A 19,488-nucleotide genomic window follows, 5' to 3' on the forward strand; every position below is an offset into this window, starting at 1 on the left:
ATCACTACTACTACTCAAAATCAAAACCATCATCTCATTGCTCTATCTCTCTTCCCCCACCCATCTAGTATTGCCTTGTCTCCCTCCCCCTAAACTATGCATTGCTCTGTCTCTCCACATCTTTCTCCTCCCCCCTATGGCTGACTGCAGAGGAAGAGCTGAGAACCCATTCTGAGTCCTCTAAAGGCTAGTTCAGGGTTCCATGTCTGACTTTTGCCCTACAAAATCCAAGAGTAAAAAGAGTGAAAGAGAATGAAGATAGGGATACAAAATGGGTCCAGGTCAACAGGAACACTAAGCTGGCCCAGTTCTTGTTCCTTTGCCTATATAGACTTATAGTCCTGCCTTTGTTAAAGAAATGGAAATGATCAGATCCACAAGTAGTATAACCTAAATGTAGGCTTGACTTGGCTTACTCTTGGTGACTTTTATTTCTGTACTTTCAAGTGAACTAACATAGCAACCGTTGCTTTATGTGTAGAAGGCAGATTCAAAGGCTACTGCTATTTTTATGGAATTACAAGAAATTGAAGATCTTGATTATAAGAGATACTTAGACTGCTGACTCTATAGCACGTGAACAAGAGACCTTAGTTTCTCATGCTGTTCATCAGCAGGATTAAAACAAAAATTCCCCTCAAAAGAACAGAAAGATCTTATGACAAACTTCAGTCAGTAAACATTCCCTTAGCCTGAGCAAACAATTTATATTTCAAAAGAAAAAAACCATGTTACTGTGTAGGTTCAGGATCTATGTGTTGTTATTTAGATTGTGTTGGAGAAATTTCCCTTTGTCTCCATGGAAAATTTCCTAGCACACTGATTTTAAATTACCAACATTCCTGTACCTAGTTACCAGGATTGGATCTAAAACTTGAGCTGCTGGTGTAAGAGCCTCAGGGGGGAAGAAAAAGAGGGGCAGCCCTATGACCAGACTTTTACTTCTGGTGTCTAAGAATGGGGAAGAGATGAGCAACCAGATACAAGTAGATTAAGGTATAAGGATACTGTAGCTAAAGAGAATAGAAGTTGCAAGTTGAGCTTTACTGACAACCTTCTTTCGACCGAAGCCCCCTCACCTTTTCAAATACCTTTTTGGATTCACTGGCAGGGTCGATGTTGGGATGTCCCTTCCTTCTTCTACCTCTGGTCCAAAGCCCCCCTCAACTATTCAAATATCTTTTTAGATTCAGAAGATGGGGTTGCTGGTGCAGCAGCAATTCTCCGGCACTGCCCCTGGTCTCCTCACAATGTTCCTCTGCCGCGATTTGCCCTCCTTTGACATAAATTCTGTTTCCACTTGGGCGGATGCGGCAGAAGAACAGCGTGTGGAGGCAGCAGGCAGTGCCAGAAGATATTTGAAAAGATGAGGGGTGCTTTTTTATGCTGCATAATAGAGTGATTGTTTGCATTTGAATTTTTTTTGAGAAAAATACTGAAAAATGAGTTTATAGGACAAGATTACTTTCTGTGGAGACTATTCCTTCTACGCTGACTACTAAAATGTGCTACCCTGTATGTGAAGGTCTTTTTATAAAGAAAGTTGTATACTGCTCTTATGTGTAAATCTGGAAGAGTGGACTGTTACTGGGCCTTTATAAAGTAAACATTTTTTTGAAACTTTAACTTATGCATCTTATTAAAATGTTACCCTCACTGACTGTGCATTCCTGTGGTATAAAATGGGTAGCCAGAAAAGGACCCACTATATTTTCAAAATAATGTATATTTTTCAAGCTTTCACAAAAAAAAAGCTTGTGAACATCTCTACTAGTATTTTTGCTCTACGTTCTGAAGGGAAAGTATGTACATTCTTTCCTTATGGATTTTGCTTCAGTTCTGAATTGGAAAGTTACCCACATAATTTGCACCTACTGAAGCCAATTTTCAGAGCGATTTAAGTGGGCAGGATGCTCTCCTGTTCAGTTAAATTGGTTGCCGCTGCCTAAGTGGAAATATTCAGCAGCAATTGTTTATTAAAATATTTATATTCCAATAAATCCACAGTTCTGAGCGGATTACAAATAATATGAATAACCAGAGTGCCACCCCTCAGACCGCCTAAATAAAAAAATGAGCTGGATAAGGGCAGCACTGAGGAGGATCTGGTCCCTTAAAGTTGGTGAGAAAAAAATCCAGGTTCAAGCCATGAAGCAAATCAAGTTGTGCCACTGCTGCAAAACGCCAAAAAGGAGCATGTGAGTGTCCTGTCTGGATGTCCTGGACAGGGATTCCACTTGAATTCATCAATATGATGTTTGAAGCTTACATGATTGATAAGGGCTGCATGGACCCCTTGGATTGCAGCCATGCTTGCATCGGAGGCGCCTCCCCCCCCCCCCCCACACACACACACAACAGTTTCATATAGGAGATCCAGTGCAGGCTGTTTAAGCCCTCGGTGCTTTTAGAGGTGATCAAGGAATCCCTCCAAGAATTAAAGATAGAGACTCCGCAATCTTCTGCTACATAATGCTTGCTTATGTTTTCCCTCATCAAAACATTACAAAAATGCTAACAGACCGTTGCGAGGTCCCAGAAGGGTCTCTTTATGTGGCCAGCATATTCAGTGCCAGCATATTCAGTGCCAGCACACGCATAGTGCTATTTGGGTGCTGGCACTGAATATATCGAGTTAGCACCAAAATAACATTTATTTAAAATTAAACAAAACAACCCCTTCCACCCACCCCCGATCATGCCCATTTGTCCTCCCCCTCCCCCTGACCATGACCTGTGACAACACCCTCTCTGGAAGGCCACCCAACCCACCCAAAGTGTAACTGGCCCCCCTCTCATGCCTACCTACATTCCTGGTGGTCCAGTGGGGGTCTTCTGGGTTAGGAGCGCAACGCCTTCATGGCAAACCTTCAAAATGGCTGCCACGACCTCTCATGGCAACTTGCAGTATTATAGGAAATACTGCCAGTTCTCACAGAGTTTGTGGCAGCCATTTTGAAAGCCCACCATAATGGGGCACGAAGGGGGTACTGTGCACCTGCCCCCGAAGACCCCTGCTGGATAATGTGTAACTCGCCCTGGATAAGGGTGGGGAATAAATAAATAAACAAACAAACCAGATATGTAGGTGGGCTCAAGGGGTCCTACCTATACTTTGGGTGGGGGGAGAGAAGAGACATTATTGGGGAGGTAGGAGGAGATAAGGAGGGTTTTTTTTAAAGAAAGAAATACTTATGTGGGCCCTGGCCCAATTTATGCAAGTCTAACTGAATATCAGCCTGGCCCACATAAGCTCTGAGCGGCCTGGCGGCTAGGAGTTATGCCATCATAGCTGGTGCCCAGATATGGCCCAGCACTGAATACTGAGGAATAATTTAGCCAGCAACGATCAGCACTTTAAAACACACTGACTACCACTGTGCTGAATATTGGGGGAAGGGGCAGTATTTTCATAATACTCCCTGAAAATACTTTCTTCACAAGGGTTTAGGTTGTGGGGGGGATTTGGGGGGAGGGAGTTTATTACTGTTTTTGAGCTTTTGATGTAATGGAAATATAATTGCTTCTATAACACATTTTCCTATGTATATCTGAAAGAATTTCACTGGCTTTATAAATGAAAAATATCAACTTTTGACAAATTTATTTCTGTAACAGGTACAAATTAGAGGAAGAAATACAAAAAAATACTCGAAGAAATAAAGGTTGTATAAATGAGAATAAAAAGATGATGAAGTTATCACATCTAAAGAATATGCTTCTGGCCTCTTGTTTTATTTCATTATCCGATTTGCTGAGACTACCCAAAAGAGGCATGATATACAAATATCCCAAATTATCCCACAGAGCTGAGAAAATTATGAGATTGATAAGGCCAAACAATACTTTGATGAAACTACATTATCATTTACTTATGAAAACCAGCACTCACAATTTTGGTAAGTCGAGAGAGCTCAACGAATATCCATTGGAATACAATAGAGAGGATGCTTTGAAACCTAGCAGTATCTCATCTCTTCTTAGACTCATGATAAATTTGTACAATAGTTTATGCCTACATATCATGGACTGAGAGAGAGCATGGATTATGCACCTTGAAATTCTGTATAACCCGTTCAGAGTTCTGATGCAACTTCCCAAGGTCATGTTTTATATCATCCAGTTCTCGCTGGGCAATGATGAACTTCTGCTCTACATCGAGACTGTGCAGTTTCTCAAATGTGTTGCGAGCTCGGGCCCTATGTCTCCCTCGACTTTGCTGCGGGAGAAGAAAGCAAAACATGGTGACATATCTGACCACATGTCTGAATTTAAATAGTGGAGGAGGTATGTTATTTAAGAATATAATTAATTTATATTATATTTCAAAAGGAAGTAATAAAGAGCAGGAACTTTCATTGACCTGAAAGCCCATAAAGCACAGTTACTTACCGTAACAGGTGTTATCCAGGGACAGCAGGCAGATATTCTTAACTGATGGGTGACGGCACCGACGAGCCCCAGTACGGACAATTTTAGAGTGATTGCACTCTAAGAACTTAGAAAGTTCTAGTTAGGCCGCACCGTGCATGCACGAGTGCCTTCCCGCCCGACGGAGGCGCGCGGTCCCCAGTTAAGATAAGCCAGCTAAGAAGCCAACCCGGGGAGGAGGGTGGGACGTAAGAATATCTGCCTGCTGTCCCTGGATAACACCTGTTACGGTAAGTAACTGTGCTTTATCCCAGGACAAGCAGGCAGCATATTCTTAACTGATGGGTGACCTCCAAGCTAACAAAAAGAGGGATGGAGGGAAGGTTTGCCATTAGGAAAATAAATTTTGTAAAACAGATTGGCCGAAGTGACCATCCCGTCTGGAGAATGCATCCAGACAATAATGAGACGTAAAAGTATGAACTGAGGACCAAGTAGCAGCTTTGCAGATTTCCTCAATAGGAGTTGATCTGAGGAAAGCCACAGATGCTGCCATAGCTCTTACTCTATGGGCCGTGACAGAACCTTCCAGTGTCAGTCCGGTCTGAGCATAACAGAACGAGATGCAAGCAGCCAGTCAATTGGATAGCGTACATTTAGAAACAGGACGACCCGATTTATTGGGATCAAAAGATAGAAAAAGTTGAGGAGAGGAGCGGTGAGGTTTAGTGCGCTCCAAATAGTAAGCCAAAGCACGCTTACAGTCCAAAGTATGCAAAGCCTGTTCCCCAGGATAATGAGGTTTTGGGAAGAATACAGGTAGGACAATGGACTGGTTAAGGTGAAAGTCAGAGACAACCTTAGAGAGAAACTTTGGATGTGTACGTAGAACCACCTTGTCATGGTGAAAGACAGTGAAAGATGGATCCGCAACTAGTGCATGCAACTCTCTGACCCTCCTGGCAGAGGTGAGAGCAATAAGGAAGATGACTTTCCAAGTGAGAAATTTGAGAGGAGCTTTGGCCAATGGTTCAAAAGGAGGGTTCATTAAGGCGGAAAGAACCACATTAAGATCCCAGACAACAGACGGGGGCTTGAGAGGTGGTTTCACATTGAAAAGCCCTCGCATAAATCTGGAAACCAAAGGATGAGCTGTGAGAGGTTTTCCCTGAACTGGCTCATGAAAAGCAGTAATGGCACTGAGGTGTACTCTGATAGAAGTAGACTTGAGACCAGAGTTAGACAAAGAAAGAAGATAATCCAACACTAGTTCTACTGCTAGTGAAGTTGGATCATGATGATGCAGAAGGCACCAGGAAGAAAACCGGGTCCACTTCTGTTGATAACATTGAAGAGTGGCCGGCTTCCTGGAAGCATCAAGAATAGAACGGACAGACTGAGAAAGAAGTGAGTGAGCCGAGGTCAGCTCGAGAGAAACCAAGCTGTCAGGTGCAGAGACTGCAGGTTGGGATGTAGGAGGAACTGCTGATTCTGAGTAAGCAGAGAAGAAAACAGTGGAAGAAGTATGGGCTCCCTGGAACTGAGTTGAAGTAGAAGGGAGAACCAATGTTGCCTGGGCCACCGTGGAGCGATGAGAATCATGGTGGCTTGTTCCCTCTTGAGCTTGAACAAGGTTCGCAACATGAGAGGTAGAGGAGGAAAGGCATAAAGGAATAGATTGGTCCAATCCAGGAGAAACGCATCTGGTGCCAGACGGTGAGGGGAGTAGAGTCTGGAGCAAAATTGGGGCAGTTGATGATTGTGAGGAGCCGCAAAAAGGTCCACCTGAGGAGTGCCCAATTGAGCAAATATGGACTGGAGAGTCATGGGATCGAGAGTCCATTCGTGGGATTGGAGAATTCTGCTGAGATTGTCTGCTAAGGAATTCTGCTCTCCCTGAATGTAGACAGCTTTCAGGAATAAATGGCGAGCTGTCGCCCAAGACCAAATCTTTTGGGCCTCCTGACATAACAGGTGAGAGCCCGTCCCACCCTGTTTGTTGATGTAGTACATTGCAACTTGATTGTCTGTGCAGAGTAGTAGTACTTGAGGAAAGAGGAGATGCTGAAAAGCCTTGAGGGCATAAAACATCGCTCTGAGTTCCAAGAAATTGATGTGATGTTTCTTTTCCTGGGCAGTCCAAAGACCTTGAGTTTGGAAATCGTTCAAGTGAGCTCCCCAGGCATATGGGGATGCGTCTGTGGTGATGACTAGATGATGAGGAGGCAGATGGAACAGAAGGCCTCTGGAGAGATTGGAAGATTTAAGAACATAAGAACATAAGAAGTTGCCTCCGCTGAGGCAGACCAGAGGTCCATCTCGCCCAGCGGTCCGCTCCCGCGGCGACCCATCAGGCCCACTGCCTGAACAGTGGTCTCTGACTAATTTTATAATTTACCTCTAATCCTGTCCCTATAACCTTACCTCTACTCCTATCTGTACCCCTCAATCCCTTTGTCCTCCATGTACCTGTCCAGACCTTCTTTGAAGCCCTGTAGCGTGCTTCTGCTTATCACATCCTCCGGTAGCGCGTTCCATGGATCCACCACCCTCTGGGTGAAAAAGAACTTCCTGGCGTTTGTTCTAAACCTTTCCCCTTTCAATTTCTCTGAGTGCCCCCTTGTACTTGTGGTTCCCCATAGTTTGAAAAATCTGTCCCTGTCCACTTTTTCTATGCCCTTCATGATCTTGAAGGTTTCTATCATGTCTCCCCTGAGTCGTCGCTTTTCCAGGGAGAAAAGCCCCAGCTTTTTCAGTCTGTCAGTATATGAGAGGCCCCCATACCCTATATTAGCTTAGTTGCTCTTCTCTGGACTCTCTCAAGTACCGCCATGTCCTTCTTGAGGTACGGCGACCAGTACTGGACACAGTACTCCAGGTGCGGGCACACCATTGCACGATACAGTGGCAGGATGACTTCCTTTGTCCTGGTCGTGATACCTTTCTTAAGGATACCCAACATTTTGTTCGCTTTCCTTGAGGCTGTGGCGCACTGCGCTGACACCTTCAATGTTGTGTCTACCATCACTCCCAGGTCTCTTTCAAGGTTGCTCACCCCTAGCGGTGATCCCCCCATCTTGTAAGTGAACATCGGGTTCTTTTTCCCAACATGCATGACCTTGCATTTCCCTAAGTTGAAGCTCATTTGCCACTTTTTGGCCCACTCTTCCAGCGTTGTCAGATCTTTTTGGAGGTCTTCGCAGTCCTCCATGGTTTTGACCCTGCTGTATAGTTTAGTGTAATCCGCAAATTTAATAACCTCACATTTTGTTCCCGCCTCCAGTTTTTAAGGATAGGTTGCATATTTGTCAAAGTGGCTCAGCTATTTCGTTCCTTAGTTCCTTGAGTACCCTTGGGTGAATGCTGTCCAGACCTGGCGATTTGTTGCTCTTTAGCCTGTCTATCTGCCTGAGGACATCCACCTTGCTCACCTCTAGTTGGACCAGATTTTCATCCTGATCTCCTTTTACGATCTCCTCGGGTTCCGGAATGTTGGTTGTGTCCTCCCTTGTGAAAACTGACGTGAAGAACTCATTTAACCTGTCCGCTATCTCCTTTTCCTCTTTTACCACTCCCTTTCTGTCTCCATCATCCAAGGGTCCCACTTCCTCCCTAGCTGGTTGCTTCCCCTTGACGTACCTGAAGAATGATTTGAAGTTTTTTGCTTCCCCTGCCAGTCTCTCTTCATATTCTCTTTTTGCTTTCCTAACCACTCGGTGACACTCCTTTTGGTGTCTTTTATGCTCCTTTTGGTTGTCCTCTGTCTAGTCCTTTTTCCATTTTTTGAATGATGCCTTCTTATCGCTTATCGCCTTTTTCACTGCATTTGTTATCCACACTGGGTTTTTTGTTCTATTTTTCTTGCACCCTTTCCTGAACTTGGGGACGCACAGGTTCTGTGCTTTTTGCACCGTGTCCTTGAGTAGGGTCCAGGCTTTTTCTACGGACTCTATCTTCCTTGCGGTATCGTTGAGTTTCTTTCCCACCATTTTCCTCATGGCATCATAATTCCCTTTTTTGAAGTTGAGTGCTGTCGTTGTGGTTCTTTTCACCTTTGATGGTCCAATTTCTAGCCTGTACTGGATCGTGTTGTGATCGCTGTTTCCTAGTGGGGCTAGTACTGCCACCTCCTTAGCGGGTCCCCCTAGTCCGTTGAAGATTAGGTCAAGAGTGTCATCTCCCCGTGTTGGTTCCGTGACCAGCTGTTCCATGAAACAGTCCCTCGTGACCTCCATGAATTTGGTCTCCCTCATACAGTTTGAGTGCCCAATGCTCCAGTCTATTCCCGGGTGGTTGAAGTCCCCCATCACCACCACACTTCCGCTTTTGCATAACTGCCTCAGTTCGGCCTCCAGGTCCTGGTCGATTTCTTCCAATTGTCCAAGTGGGCGATAGTACAGACCCAATTTTATGTCTGTTCCTGTTCCTCCTGGTAGCTTAACCCATAGTGATTCCAAGTCATCCGCCATTACTGTTGTTTCCATCCTGGTTGAAGGTATGGAATCTTTTATATATAGCGCTATTCCTCCACCCTTTTTATGTGGCCTATCTCTCCTGTAGAGTTTGAACCCTGGTAAGGCCACATCCCATTTATTGTCATCAGTCCACCACGTTTCTGTGATTCCAATTATTTCAACCACCATTGCAGAGACTGTCGAAGAGTCGATATCACAGATATGTGTCGCGAACAAGGATCCATCGCCTGGGACCATTGGGTAGTTAGGGTCCATTGAGGAGTGTGCAGGTGAAGAAGTGCGAAAGGGGTGACATGAACTGTCGAGGCCATGTGACCCAAGAGTATCATCATTTGTTTTGCAGAGATGGAAAGCTGTGGGAGCACCTGCTGACAGAGATGAAGAAGGGTCTGAAGGCGGTTGGATGGAAGAAACATCCTCATGAGAACAGTGTCCAAGATCGCTCCAATGAACTGAAGCCGCTGAGTGGGGATGAGATGTGACTTGGGCAGGTTGATCTCGAAACCCAGAAGTTGGAGAAAAAGGATGGTCTGGTTGGTAGCATGAGCCACTTCCTGAGATGACGGAGCCTTGATTAACCAGTCGTCCAGGTAAGGGAAGACTTGGAGATGATGAGAGCGTAGAAAAGCGGCCGCCACAATGAGACATTTTGTGAAGACCCTGGGAGAGGAGGCTAGACCGAAAGGCAACACTTTGTACTGGTAATGACAGTGATTGATCATAAACCTGAGGTACTGTCTGGAGGTCAGATTGACCGGGATGTGAGTGTAGGCCTCCTTGAGATCAAGGGAGCATAGCTAGTCGTCCTGAGTGAGAAGAGGATAAAGTGTGGCTAGAGAGAGCATTTTGAATTTTTCTTTGACCAAGCATTTGTTGAGATCCCTGAGATCTAATATGGGTCTGAGATCCCTGTTTTTTTTGGGAACCAGAAAATAACTGGAGTAGAATCCTTGCCCCTTCTGATCTAGAGGAACTTCCTCGATGGCGTTCAGAAGAAGAAGGTATTGGACTTCCTGAAGGAGGAGGGAGGACTGAGATGTGGTCAAAGCAGACTCTTTTGGAGGACTGAGGGTGGGAAGAGTCTGAAAGTTGAGAGAATAGCCGTGGCGAATGATGTTTAGAACCCACTGGTCTGAAGTGATGCGTTCCCAACAGCTGAGGAAAGTGGGAAGACTTCCTCCTATGGGTTGAGGCAGAGAGGAAGATGGTGGAAGACTGGCTAGGCCCTGGAGAACGAAGTCAAAAGGGTTGAGTAGACTTAGGTAGGGCAGGAGGTTTCACCAGTTGCTGCTGTTGAGCACGAGGCTGCTGGCATTGTTGCTGACGCTGACGCCGAGGTTGCTAAGGAGCAGGTGGTAGGGGACGAGCAGAATAACGGCGTTGATATTGTTGGCGAAAAGGCCGAGCAAGGGGAGACTTCTTTTTGTTTTTCAGGAGAGTGTCCCATCTAGTCTCATGTGCAGACAATTTTTGTGTTGTAGTGTCTAGAGAGTCACCAAATAACTCTTCCCCGAGGCAAGGAGCATTGGCAAGGCGGTACTGGTGGTTGACATCGAGCTCCGAAACACTAAGCCAAGCTAAACGGCGCATAGCAACAGCTATCGCCGTAGCCCTCGAGGTCAGTTCAAAGGTGTCATAAATTGAACGGACCATGAACTTCCAGAGCTGTAACAAACTGGAAGTATACTGGTGAAATAAAGGTATTTTCCGTTCAGGGAGATACTTCTCAAAGGAAGACAGTTGTTGAATGAGGTGCTTCAGGTAAAAAGAGAAATGAAAAGCGTAATTACCTGAGCGATTGGCTAGCATAGCATTTTGATATAATCGCTTGCCAAACTTATCCATGGCTTTTCCCTCTCTGCCAGGAGGGACAGAAGCATAGACACTAGTGCCCGCAGTCTTTTTGAGAGTAGACTCTACCAGCAAGGATTCATGGGGAAGTCGGGGCTTGTCAAAGCCCAAAATGGGAATAACCTTATACAAAGTGTCCAACTTGCGAGGAGCACCAGGGATGGTTAAAGGTGTCTCCAAATTTTTATAAAAAGTTTCCCTCAAAATGTCATGGAGGGACAATTTAAGAAATTCCTTTGGAGGCTGATCAAAGTCCAAAGCCTCAAGGAATGCCTTAGATTTCTTTGATTCAGCCTCCAAAGGAATAGAGAGGGAGTCACACATCTCCTTCAAAAAGTGTGTGAAGGAGGATTGATTAGGTTTAGAAGGTTCCCGGATAGAAGGATCACCCTCAGCCGAAGAAGCCTCGTCATCAGACACCAGAGGCTCTTCGGAGTCGTCCCACAGATCAGGATCACATACCTGAGAGTTCCGACCCCGGGAGCCCGGTGTCGAAGGCTCAGTATGTAAAGTTTTGCGCACCGACTTCCCGGACCGCAGAGAAGCAGTGCCCAGAGAAGTGAGAAGAGACTGGTGCCGGGAATGTACAGAAGGCTGTGGCTGGTGTAGCGGAGCCAGTACCTGTATCCTCAGTATTCCCCGGACTCTGCTCACTTCAACTCCACCTTCGCGTGCTTCCTTCAAGTAGGAAGTCCTGCTGGACCCTTTCTCCATACAGGGAACAAAAACACTCCAAATGAATCAGTTCATGGTTCCAATCAAACAGTTTATTGAACCCTGGTATGAGAGTCTACTTACATAAGGTTCAGACTCCCCACCTTAAAGAAAGTCCAAAAAAAACACAAATATGTGGCTGCTACGAAAAGATATATTCACAGCCCACACCTTCCTTCAGGTAGTTCAACAATCCTGACAAAAACTCAAAAGTTAATATTGTCCAAGTCAGCAACTGAAAGTCCCAAAATTGCTGCTGCTTTTAACATTCACCAGGCCAACAAGATTCCTGATAGCACTCCTTACGGTGCTGAGTACAAGCCCTTCGATTAGACCGGCTTGATCCCCAATCAGCTCAGGTAAGCTAATGGGGGAGGGGAGCAAGTGAATTCACTATTAAATTCTCTGAAAACAGAATGCCAAGAATGGCCCCACTAACCCAACCTAGTTGTTAGTGAATTCTCCCCACTTGCTTAACTTCCCTCAGAACATTCTTCAGCAACAAAAAATATATAAACTTCATGCTTTCATAACACTTTCCAGTTGAAAAACAAAAACGTTTTTTTTTTTCTTGCTTCAGCATAGCACAGCAGCACCAGACAAAAACAATCCCAAAAGAACTTGTTTTAAGGTACAAACAGTCTGAGCACTACTGCAGCATTGCTAATCACCCAGCCCAGCTACTTAGCTGAAATCCATGCCGGTATCCTCAGTCAGTTCATCTGGTTGGGAACATTCCATCGGCTCTGGAACTGCTTGCTGGTTGAGCCCCAGGTCAGTATCTGCTTCAAGCATTTCAATATCCTGGGAATGAAGCCCTGCTTCAGGTGAGCCCTCTCCTGTAGCTGGCTCAGGGAAGACTAACTTTCTTCTCCTGAGAGCAGCCTCTAAATTGCAGAGACGCCCACGCCCTGTTCTCACAGGAGGAGGAGTTAGTTGCACTGCCTGCCTAGGCTTGCCTGGTTTCCTGCTTATCACCTTCAGCTGGGGAACAGTAGAGGAAGAGGCATGACTCAGAGGCTGTTCTAAGCTGTTCCTCTCTAAACCCTCCACCCCCTGCTGTTTGTTTGCTTCAGGTTTAAAGGGAAAATCCAGCATTCTCCTTACACTGGGCTTAATCTTCTCTCCCTGATTAGCCCTTTGAATTAAAGGACTAGCCTTTGCATTAGCAAAGCTTAGCACGAGCCCAGCTCTAGGGCTAGGTTCGTGACATACCCTCACCCTAAAATGATGACTGTCCTTTAATTTATCCTTTCTACATTGCCACTAAGCCTGACAATAACAGCTGAGCTAGCCGTACATCAAGTTAGTAGCGTCTCCTTGGTTTGTTAAATCTCTTAGCTGGCTCTAAAGTTGGCGGATCGGGGTCCTCAAAGTCCTCGGGCCATCTCAACAGAGGTGGCTTGCATGGTTCTCCTAAAGCCCCATCAACCTGACTCTTGGCCCCTTCCAAACCATCCACCCTCTGAGCCAATGCAGCTATCACCTGGGTTATACCACCCAACTCTTCTTTCTGCATGTTTTCCATTTGCTGTCTCACTTCCTCAAGGTCCTGGTCCATACCTTTGAACGTATCTAGAACTTTCTCAAAGTGTTGAGTGTGCTCTTCTATTTGCTCTTCCTGCAGCTTCTGTTTCGCCAACCAACCTTCTGTCTTGCCAGTTCTGTTGGTTAGCTCACCACAAGTATTTTTGATTTCCCTGACACTATTTTGTATTGCTTGTTGCTGAGTCTGACTTTCCTTAACTTGCCCTTGGACCACCTTAAGCTGGGCATTCACCTGCTCTATGAGGTTAGTCAGCTTCTCAGATTCTCTCTGGAATTGGGCAGTGCTTTCATCCCTAGCCTGCTGCCTATTCCTGTCTAACTGATCCGCCCAAGCTTGATCCTTGGTTTCTGCTTGAGATTTCCCTTTGGCCTCCCAATCCTTTCTTGCTGCTGTCAACTCATCCCTTAATTTAAGTATCTCAGCATCTAGGAAGGCTAGCTTAGCGGTCTCAATCTCTTTCTTCGGGTGGAGACTTAAGTCCGAGGGTGTTCCTATTTCTGGTGTCTTCACCCCTGTGGACCCAAATCCCTGTTCTCCCCTTTCTGTATCCGGGAGCCTCACCCGTTGCTCCAACCTGGCGTGCCAAATTCGCTCGCACACCATCTGGGCGATGGGATCCCCGGGTTGGACACTGTATTCGGTATCCCCCTGGTTAACCAATAACACTGTCAAGTTTCCTCTAAAGTCAGGGTCGATTACTCCCGCGGCCACATCTACGGAGTGTTTTAATGCTAACCCTGATCTTGGCGCCACCCTAAGGTAAGCACCTGGTGGGGGCGACACTTGAATGTCGGTTTTTATCAGGGCCCTTCCCCTAGCCGGGATAACTTGGTCATGAGCAGCATACAGGTCATACCCCGCAGCCCTAGGGTATGCCCGTGTGGGAGCCCTAGCCTGGTCCGACAGTGGGGCCCACCTAATCGTAGGCTTCCACTGCTTCGTTTTCTGCACACGGGCTCTGCGTGTCCTTGCCGGAGCCTCAACTATACTTCCTTCTACCTGAGTGCCCAACACATAACCTCCCTGTCTCTCCCCACCGCTGACCCTTCCTATCTGTGCCTGTACCAGCCAATCCCGACCCAAAATTAATGGGTACGGTGTCAACTCTAATACGGCCACAGGCAAGAGGGATTTTTTTCCCTTATACTGAAGGTTCAACTGGGTAAGAGGGTATTCATGGGCCTTCCCATGGATACATGTTATGGGTACCTTCTCCACTCCTGGGCCTGGGCTTCCCCCTAACTGTTTCCACAATTGCCCTGAGATCACCGATTGCTCGGCTCCTGTATCCACCAGTGCCGATACTTCTTTGTTCTCTACTTGGACTTTTACCCGGTATTCCCTAGGGTGCTTGTCCGCTAGTCCCCGGGCGTACACAAAATCTCTTTTCTTTTTACAGAATCTTTGTGTATGCCCCTCTTTCCCACAGCAGAAACACCGTAGCCTCTCCCGTGAGACCTCCCTGGGCTTGGACCACCCCGTTTTCTGGGTCTGACCTTGGGATCCCGTATTCCTATCCCCCCGGGCCTGTTCCTTACTTTCTTCAGGGGCCTGTAAGGAAGTAGTCCTTTCTGTTACCAGTCTCTGGACTGGTCCACCGGCTGTCCTTGGGAATGAGCACTGTAGCAGCTGAGCTAATAGCTTGGTCTGCTCACCCATAGCCATCACAAGTTCATTGTGCTGCTGCCTGGCTTGTTCCTGGCTGTGCTCCCATAAGTCCTGGGTCGCCTTGAGTACAGCCTGTAGGTCTTCGCTTTGTTTTTGTCTCTCGGCGGTCAGGAACGCGATCAGCTGCTGCTGGTCCATCGTGTCGTGCGGCCTGCCGATAGAAACAAACAGAAAGACCAACCCAAGTGCGGTACCATATAACTAGGGTAGCCAATTCCCCTCACCCCCCCTGGTCTAGCAGCTTACCAGAGAGCAAGGTGAGTCTGAGCCTTTTGATTGTAGGCCTCCTTGGCCCCCAGTCGTTACTGCGTTTTTGTCCTCTTATTATTTACACCGGTTCTCCAGATCCTTCTCGGCCTCCGATTCACCACGGTCAGGCAGAATCCCTCTGGTTACCCTCAACAGGAACGTCTGGACACCGGATCCTCCAGGACAGGAACCAATATAATAAACTAAAATAACAAGCTAAAACAACAAATTAGCTAAAGTCCAAAAACTCTTTTTTTTTTTTCCAAAAACCTTTTTTTTTTTTTCAACAGTTCCCAGAATGTCCAGCAGGAGGCACACTATCCCACTCCTGATACCATTTGTAGCGGAGCCAGTACCTGTATCCTCAGTATTCCCCGGACTCTGCTCACTTCAACTCCACCTTCGCGTGCTTCCTTCAAGTAGGAAGTCCTGCTGGACCCTTTCTCCATACAGGGAACAAAAACACTCCAAATGAATCAGTTCATGGTTCCAATCAAACAGTTTATTGAACCCTGGTATGAGAGTCTACTTACATAAGGTTCAGACTCCCCACCTTAAAGAAAGTCCAAAAAAAACACAAATATGTGGCTGCTACGAAAAGATATATTCACAGCCCACACCTTCCTTCAGGTAGTTCAACAATCCTGACAAAAACTCAAAAGTTAATATTGTCCAAGTCAGCAACTGAAAGTCCCAAAATTGCTGCTGCTTTTAACATTCACCAGGCCAACAAGATTCCTGATAGCACTCCTTACGGTGCTGAGTACAAGCCCTTCGATTAGACCGGCTTGATCCCCAATCAGCTCAGGTAAGCTAATGGGGGAGGGGAGCAAGTGAATTCACTATTAAATTCTCTGAAAACAGAATGCCAAGAATGGCCCCACTAACCCAACCTAGTTGTTAGTGAATTCTCCCCACTTGCTTAACTTCCCTCAGAACATTCTTCAGCAACAAAAAATATATAAACTTCATGCTTTCATAACACTTTCCAGTTGAAAAACAAAAACGTTTTTTTTTTCTTGCTTCAGCATAGCACAGCAGCACCAGACAAAAACAATCCCAAAAGAACTTGTTTTAAGGTACAAACAGTCTGAGCACTACTGCAGCATTGCTAATCACCCAGCCCAGCTACTTAGCTGAAATCCATGCCGGTATCCTCAGTCAGTTCATCTGGTTGGGAACATTCCATCGGCTCTGGAACTGCTTGCTGGTTGAGCCCCAGGTCAGTATCTGCTTCAAGCATTTCAATATCCTGGGAATGAAGCCCTGCTTCAGGTGAGCCCTCTCCTGTAGCTGGCTCAGGGAAGACTAACTTTCTTCTCCTGAGAGCAGCCTCTAAATTGCAGAGACGCCCACGCCCTGTTCTCACAGGAGGAGGAGTTAGTTGCACTGCCTGCCTAGGCTTGCCTGGTTTCCTGCTTATCACCTTCAGCTGGGGAACAGTAGAGGAAGAGGCATGACTCAGAGGCTGTTCTAAGCTGTTCCTCTCTAAACCCTCCACCCCCTGCTGTTTGTTTGCTTCAGGTTTAAAGGGAAAATCCAGCATTCTCCTTACACTGGGCTTAATCTTCTCTCCCTGATTAGCCCTTTGAATTAAAGGACTAGCCTTTGCATTAGCAAAGCTTAGCACGAGCCCAGCTCTAGGGCTAGGTTCGTGACACTGGTCAGATGTCGTTTGAACGGCACAGTGCAGGCCTCTCGTTTCTGCAGATAACACAGGCATAGAGATCAAAGAGGCGGCATGCACCGGTACCAACAGAGTGGAAGCCAATAAGAGAGGCTGCTCTGTAGCCAGTACTGGCAAATCAGATCGAACTGGTACCGGAATATCAGATCGGACTGGTACCGGAGGCTCAGACCGGACTAGGACTGGAAGGACCGGTGCCAACAGAGCAGGGAGAAGCTGCTGTAACTGCTCTTTGAGTTGGACTTGGAGGATAGCCGCAATATGATCATCCAAAGAAGGCACCGGTATTGCTTTCTTTTTCTTCAGTACCTGTGGTGCTGCTCGACGCCCAGAGGATGAGGAGGCCGATGAAGATGTACTCACCTCTATAGGGGCGGAGCGTTTACAAGGGCACCTCGAGGTCGGCAGGATTGGACTCTCTGCTGAAGCGACCGGAGGCCTCTCCAGGGAAGAGGAAGGCTTCTTAGCTGACTTACCTGGAGGGTGCGACACCGGAACGATGTCATGCGGTGTCGAAGAAGTCAGTGCCGATTTAGAAGGGGCTGCTGATGTCGGGGTGGATGCCAATGGATCAATCATATCGGCACCGAAGAGTAGTTTTTGCTGAATTTGTCTATTTTTTAAGATGCGCTTTTTAAGAGAAGCGCAACGGATGCAAGTAGAAGCCCTGTGATCCGGACCCAGGCACTGTAGACACCAATTGTGGGGGTCGGTCAGGGAGATGGGATGTGCACACCGTTGACACTTCTTAAAGTCCGGCTGTGGGGGCATGAAGGTAAAGACAGCCTCCGCTAAATCGAAGGCGGAGGCTTCGATGGTGGCAACAGGCCCCGCCGGGGCGAGACAGAAAAAAGAAAAAGAAATGTATATATATATATTTTTTTTTTTTTTTTAATTTTTGAAAAGAAGAAAATAAAAAGAAAGAAGAGAGAGAAACTCTCAAGAGAAAAACGCGCGAGCGGGAAGGCAAGGAAAAGTTTTTCAACGGCCGTTGAAAAAAACGCATCTTCTTAGCTCCGCGGAAACTAAGAAACTGGGGACCGTGCGCCTCCGTTGGGCGGGAAGGCACTCGCGCATGCGCGGTGCAGCCTAACTAGAACTTTCTAAGTTCTTAGAGTGCAATCACTCTAAAATTGTCCGTACCGGGGCTCCGTCGGTGCCGTCATCCATCAGTTAAGAATTTGCTGCCTGCTTGTCCTGGGATAAAAATCTGTTACTGGTAATCAATATTCAAAAAGAGTTATAAATTTAAAACTTACTAGTAAATAACTCCTTTGGCTGCTAATTTTTAGAATTATATGTATATTTATAGCTAAAATTACTGTAACCAGTTTGGAACTATCCATATAGTCTCCGGGCAAAGTTAGGACAGAACATGGGCAGTAACATCTAGACATAAGCAAAGTGGGGATACAAAGCATACAGTAGTTCTAAGTTAACCATCTAACTATACATGAGAAGGGTAATTTTATAACAGAGTTCCTAAGTTAATTGGGCAGGAAGGTGAGATTCTTGCCCTGTTTTATAAAGGCATAATCCAGCAGCAATAACACCTAAATAATGAAGGCACAGACATTATGCAATGCAATACAATCTTTATTTATATACTACCGAATCCAGAATAACATTCTTGTAAAACATATCAACTTCAATTCAGTGCAGAAATGTGTTCCATCAAACAGTTACAGAGGGTAATGCGAGGGTGTGGGGGAGGAAGACAGTGACAGAGGGTGATGTTGGATAGCAGAGATACAGAGATGAGGTTTTGCATGGTGAGGGGGCTGGGCAGGGCCGGATTTTCCTATAGGCTAACTAGGCATCAGCCTAGGGCCTCAAGATCAAGAGGGGCCTACATTCAAATTGTTAGCAAAATTAAAATTACACTATTCTAAAAACAGTGAACACTAAAACACTGAACCGAAAATAAGGAGAAATTCTACGCTTCGGGATCGGAACCGGCTCCGGCCGCATCGGGGTGCCGACTCGGCTTCTCCCTTTCTTTTTCTCGCCCTGGGAGGAGGATCGGGGAGGGAAAGACGTCAGTCCAGAAACAGCTGGGCAAAGCCCAGCCTCGTGGGGAGAGAGGCAAAACGTGGATCCGTCAGGACAGGGTGGTCCAGACTGGCATCGGAGGGGGGGTTTCAATGGAAGGGGGATGGGAAGCAGGCGGGCATCGGAGAGGGGGGTGAGGTGAGGAAGGACGCACTGGGGGCACTATAGACATAAGAAGGGGCAATGTTGTGTGTTATGTTTGATTAGTTATTGTTACAAGTACTATACAGTAATACCTTGGATTACGAGTATAATCCGTTCCAGGAGCATGCTCGTAATCCAAAATGCTCGTTTATCAAAGCGAGTTTCCCCAAAGGAAATAATGGAAACTTGCTTTGATGCGTTCCCTCCCCCCCACCCCGAGAACCGGCATTGCTCCCCTCGAAGGCCCCCCCTGCGATCAGGCACCCCCCCTGCGATCCGGCACCCCCCCCTGCGATCCGGCACCCCCTCCCTGCCTCGAACCAGCACCCCCCCGCCACAATCCGACCCCCCCCGACACGATTGGGCACCCCCCCCGACACGATCCGACCCCCCCCTCGACACGATCCGACATCCCCCCCGACACAATTGGGCACCCTCCGCCGCTTCTTACCCTCATCTGGGCACTCTAGAAAATCGGACCCCTCGTCTGCTGGGCCTTGAGCATCTGAGCATGCTCAAGGCCTGCGAGTTCACGTTCACGTTCAGAACGTGAACTCGCAGGCCTTGAGCATGCTCAGATGCTCAAGGCCCAGCAGACGAGGGCCGATCTTCAAGAGTGCCCAGATGAGGGTAAGAAGCGGCAGGGGGGTGCCCAATTGTGTCGGGGGGGGGGTCGGATCGTGTCGGGGGGTGCCCAATCGTGTCGAGGGGGTCGGATCGTGGTGGGG

The 19,488-nt window shown here is 46.9% G+C and overlaps 1 protein-coding gene across 1 annotated transcript in view; it reads right to left on the minus strand.

The window, feature by feature from the left end:
* Window positions 1-19,488, minus strand: part of CCDC113 (coiled-coil domain containing 113) — a 129,272-nt gene that overhangs the window by 73,209 nt on the left and 36,575 nt on the right. The window contains exon 3 of the mRNA XM_033942942.1: window positions 4,055-4,219. Within this exon, the coding sequence (XP_033798833.1) occupies window positions 4,055-4,219 (165 nt within the window). The remainder of the gene's footprint in view (window positions 1-4,054; window positions 4,220-19,488) is intronic.

This window comes from Geotrypetes seraphini, chromosome 4, assembly GCF_902459505.1.
Source record: "Geotrypetes seraphini chromosome 4, aGeoSer1.1, whole genome shotgun sequence".
Classification (NCBI taxonomy): Eukaryota; Metazoa; Chordata; class Amphibia; order Gymnophiona; family Dermophiidae; genus Geotrypetes; species Geotrypetes seraphini.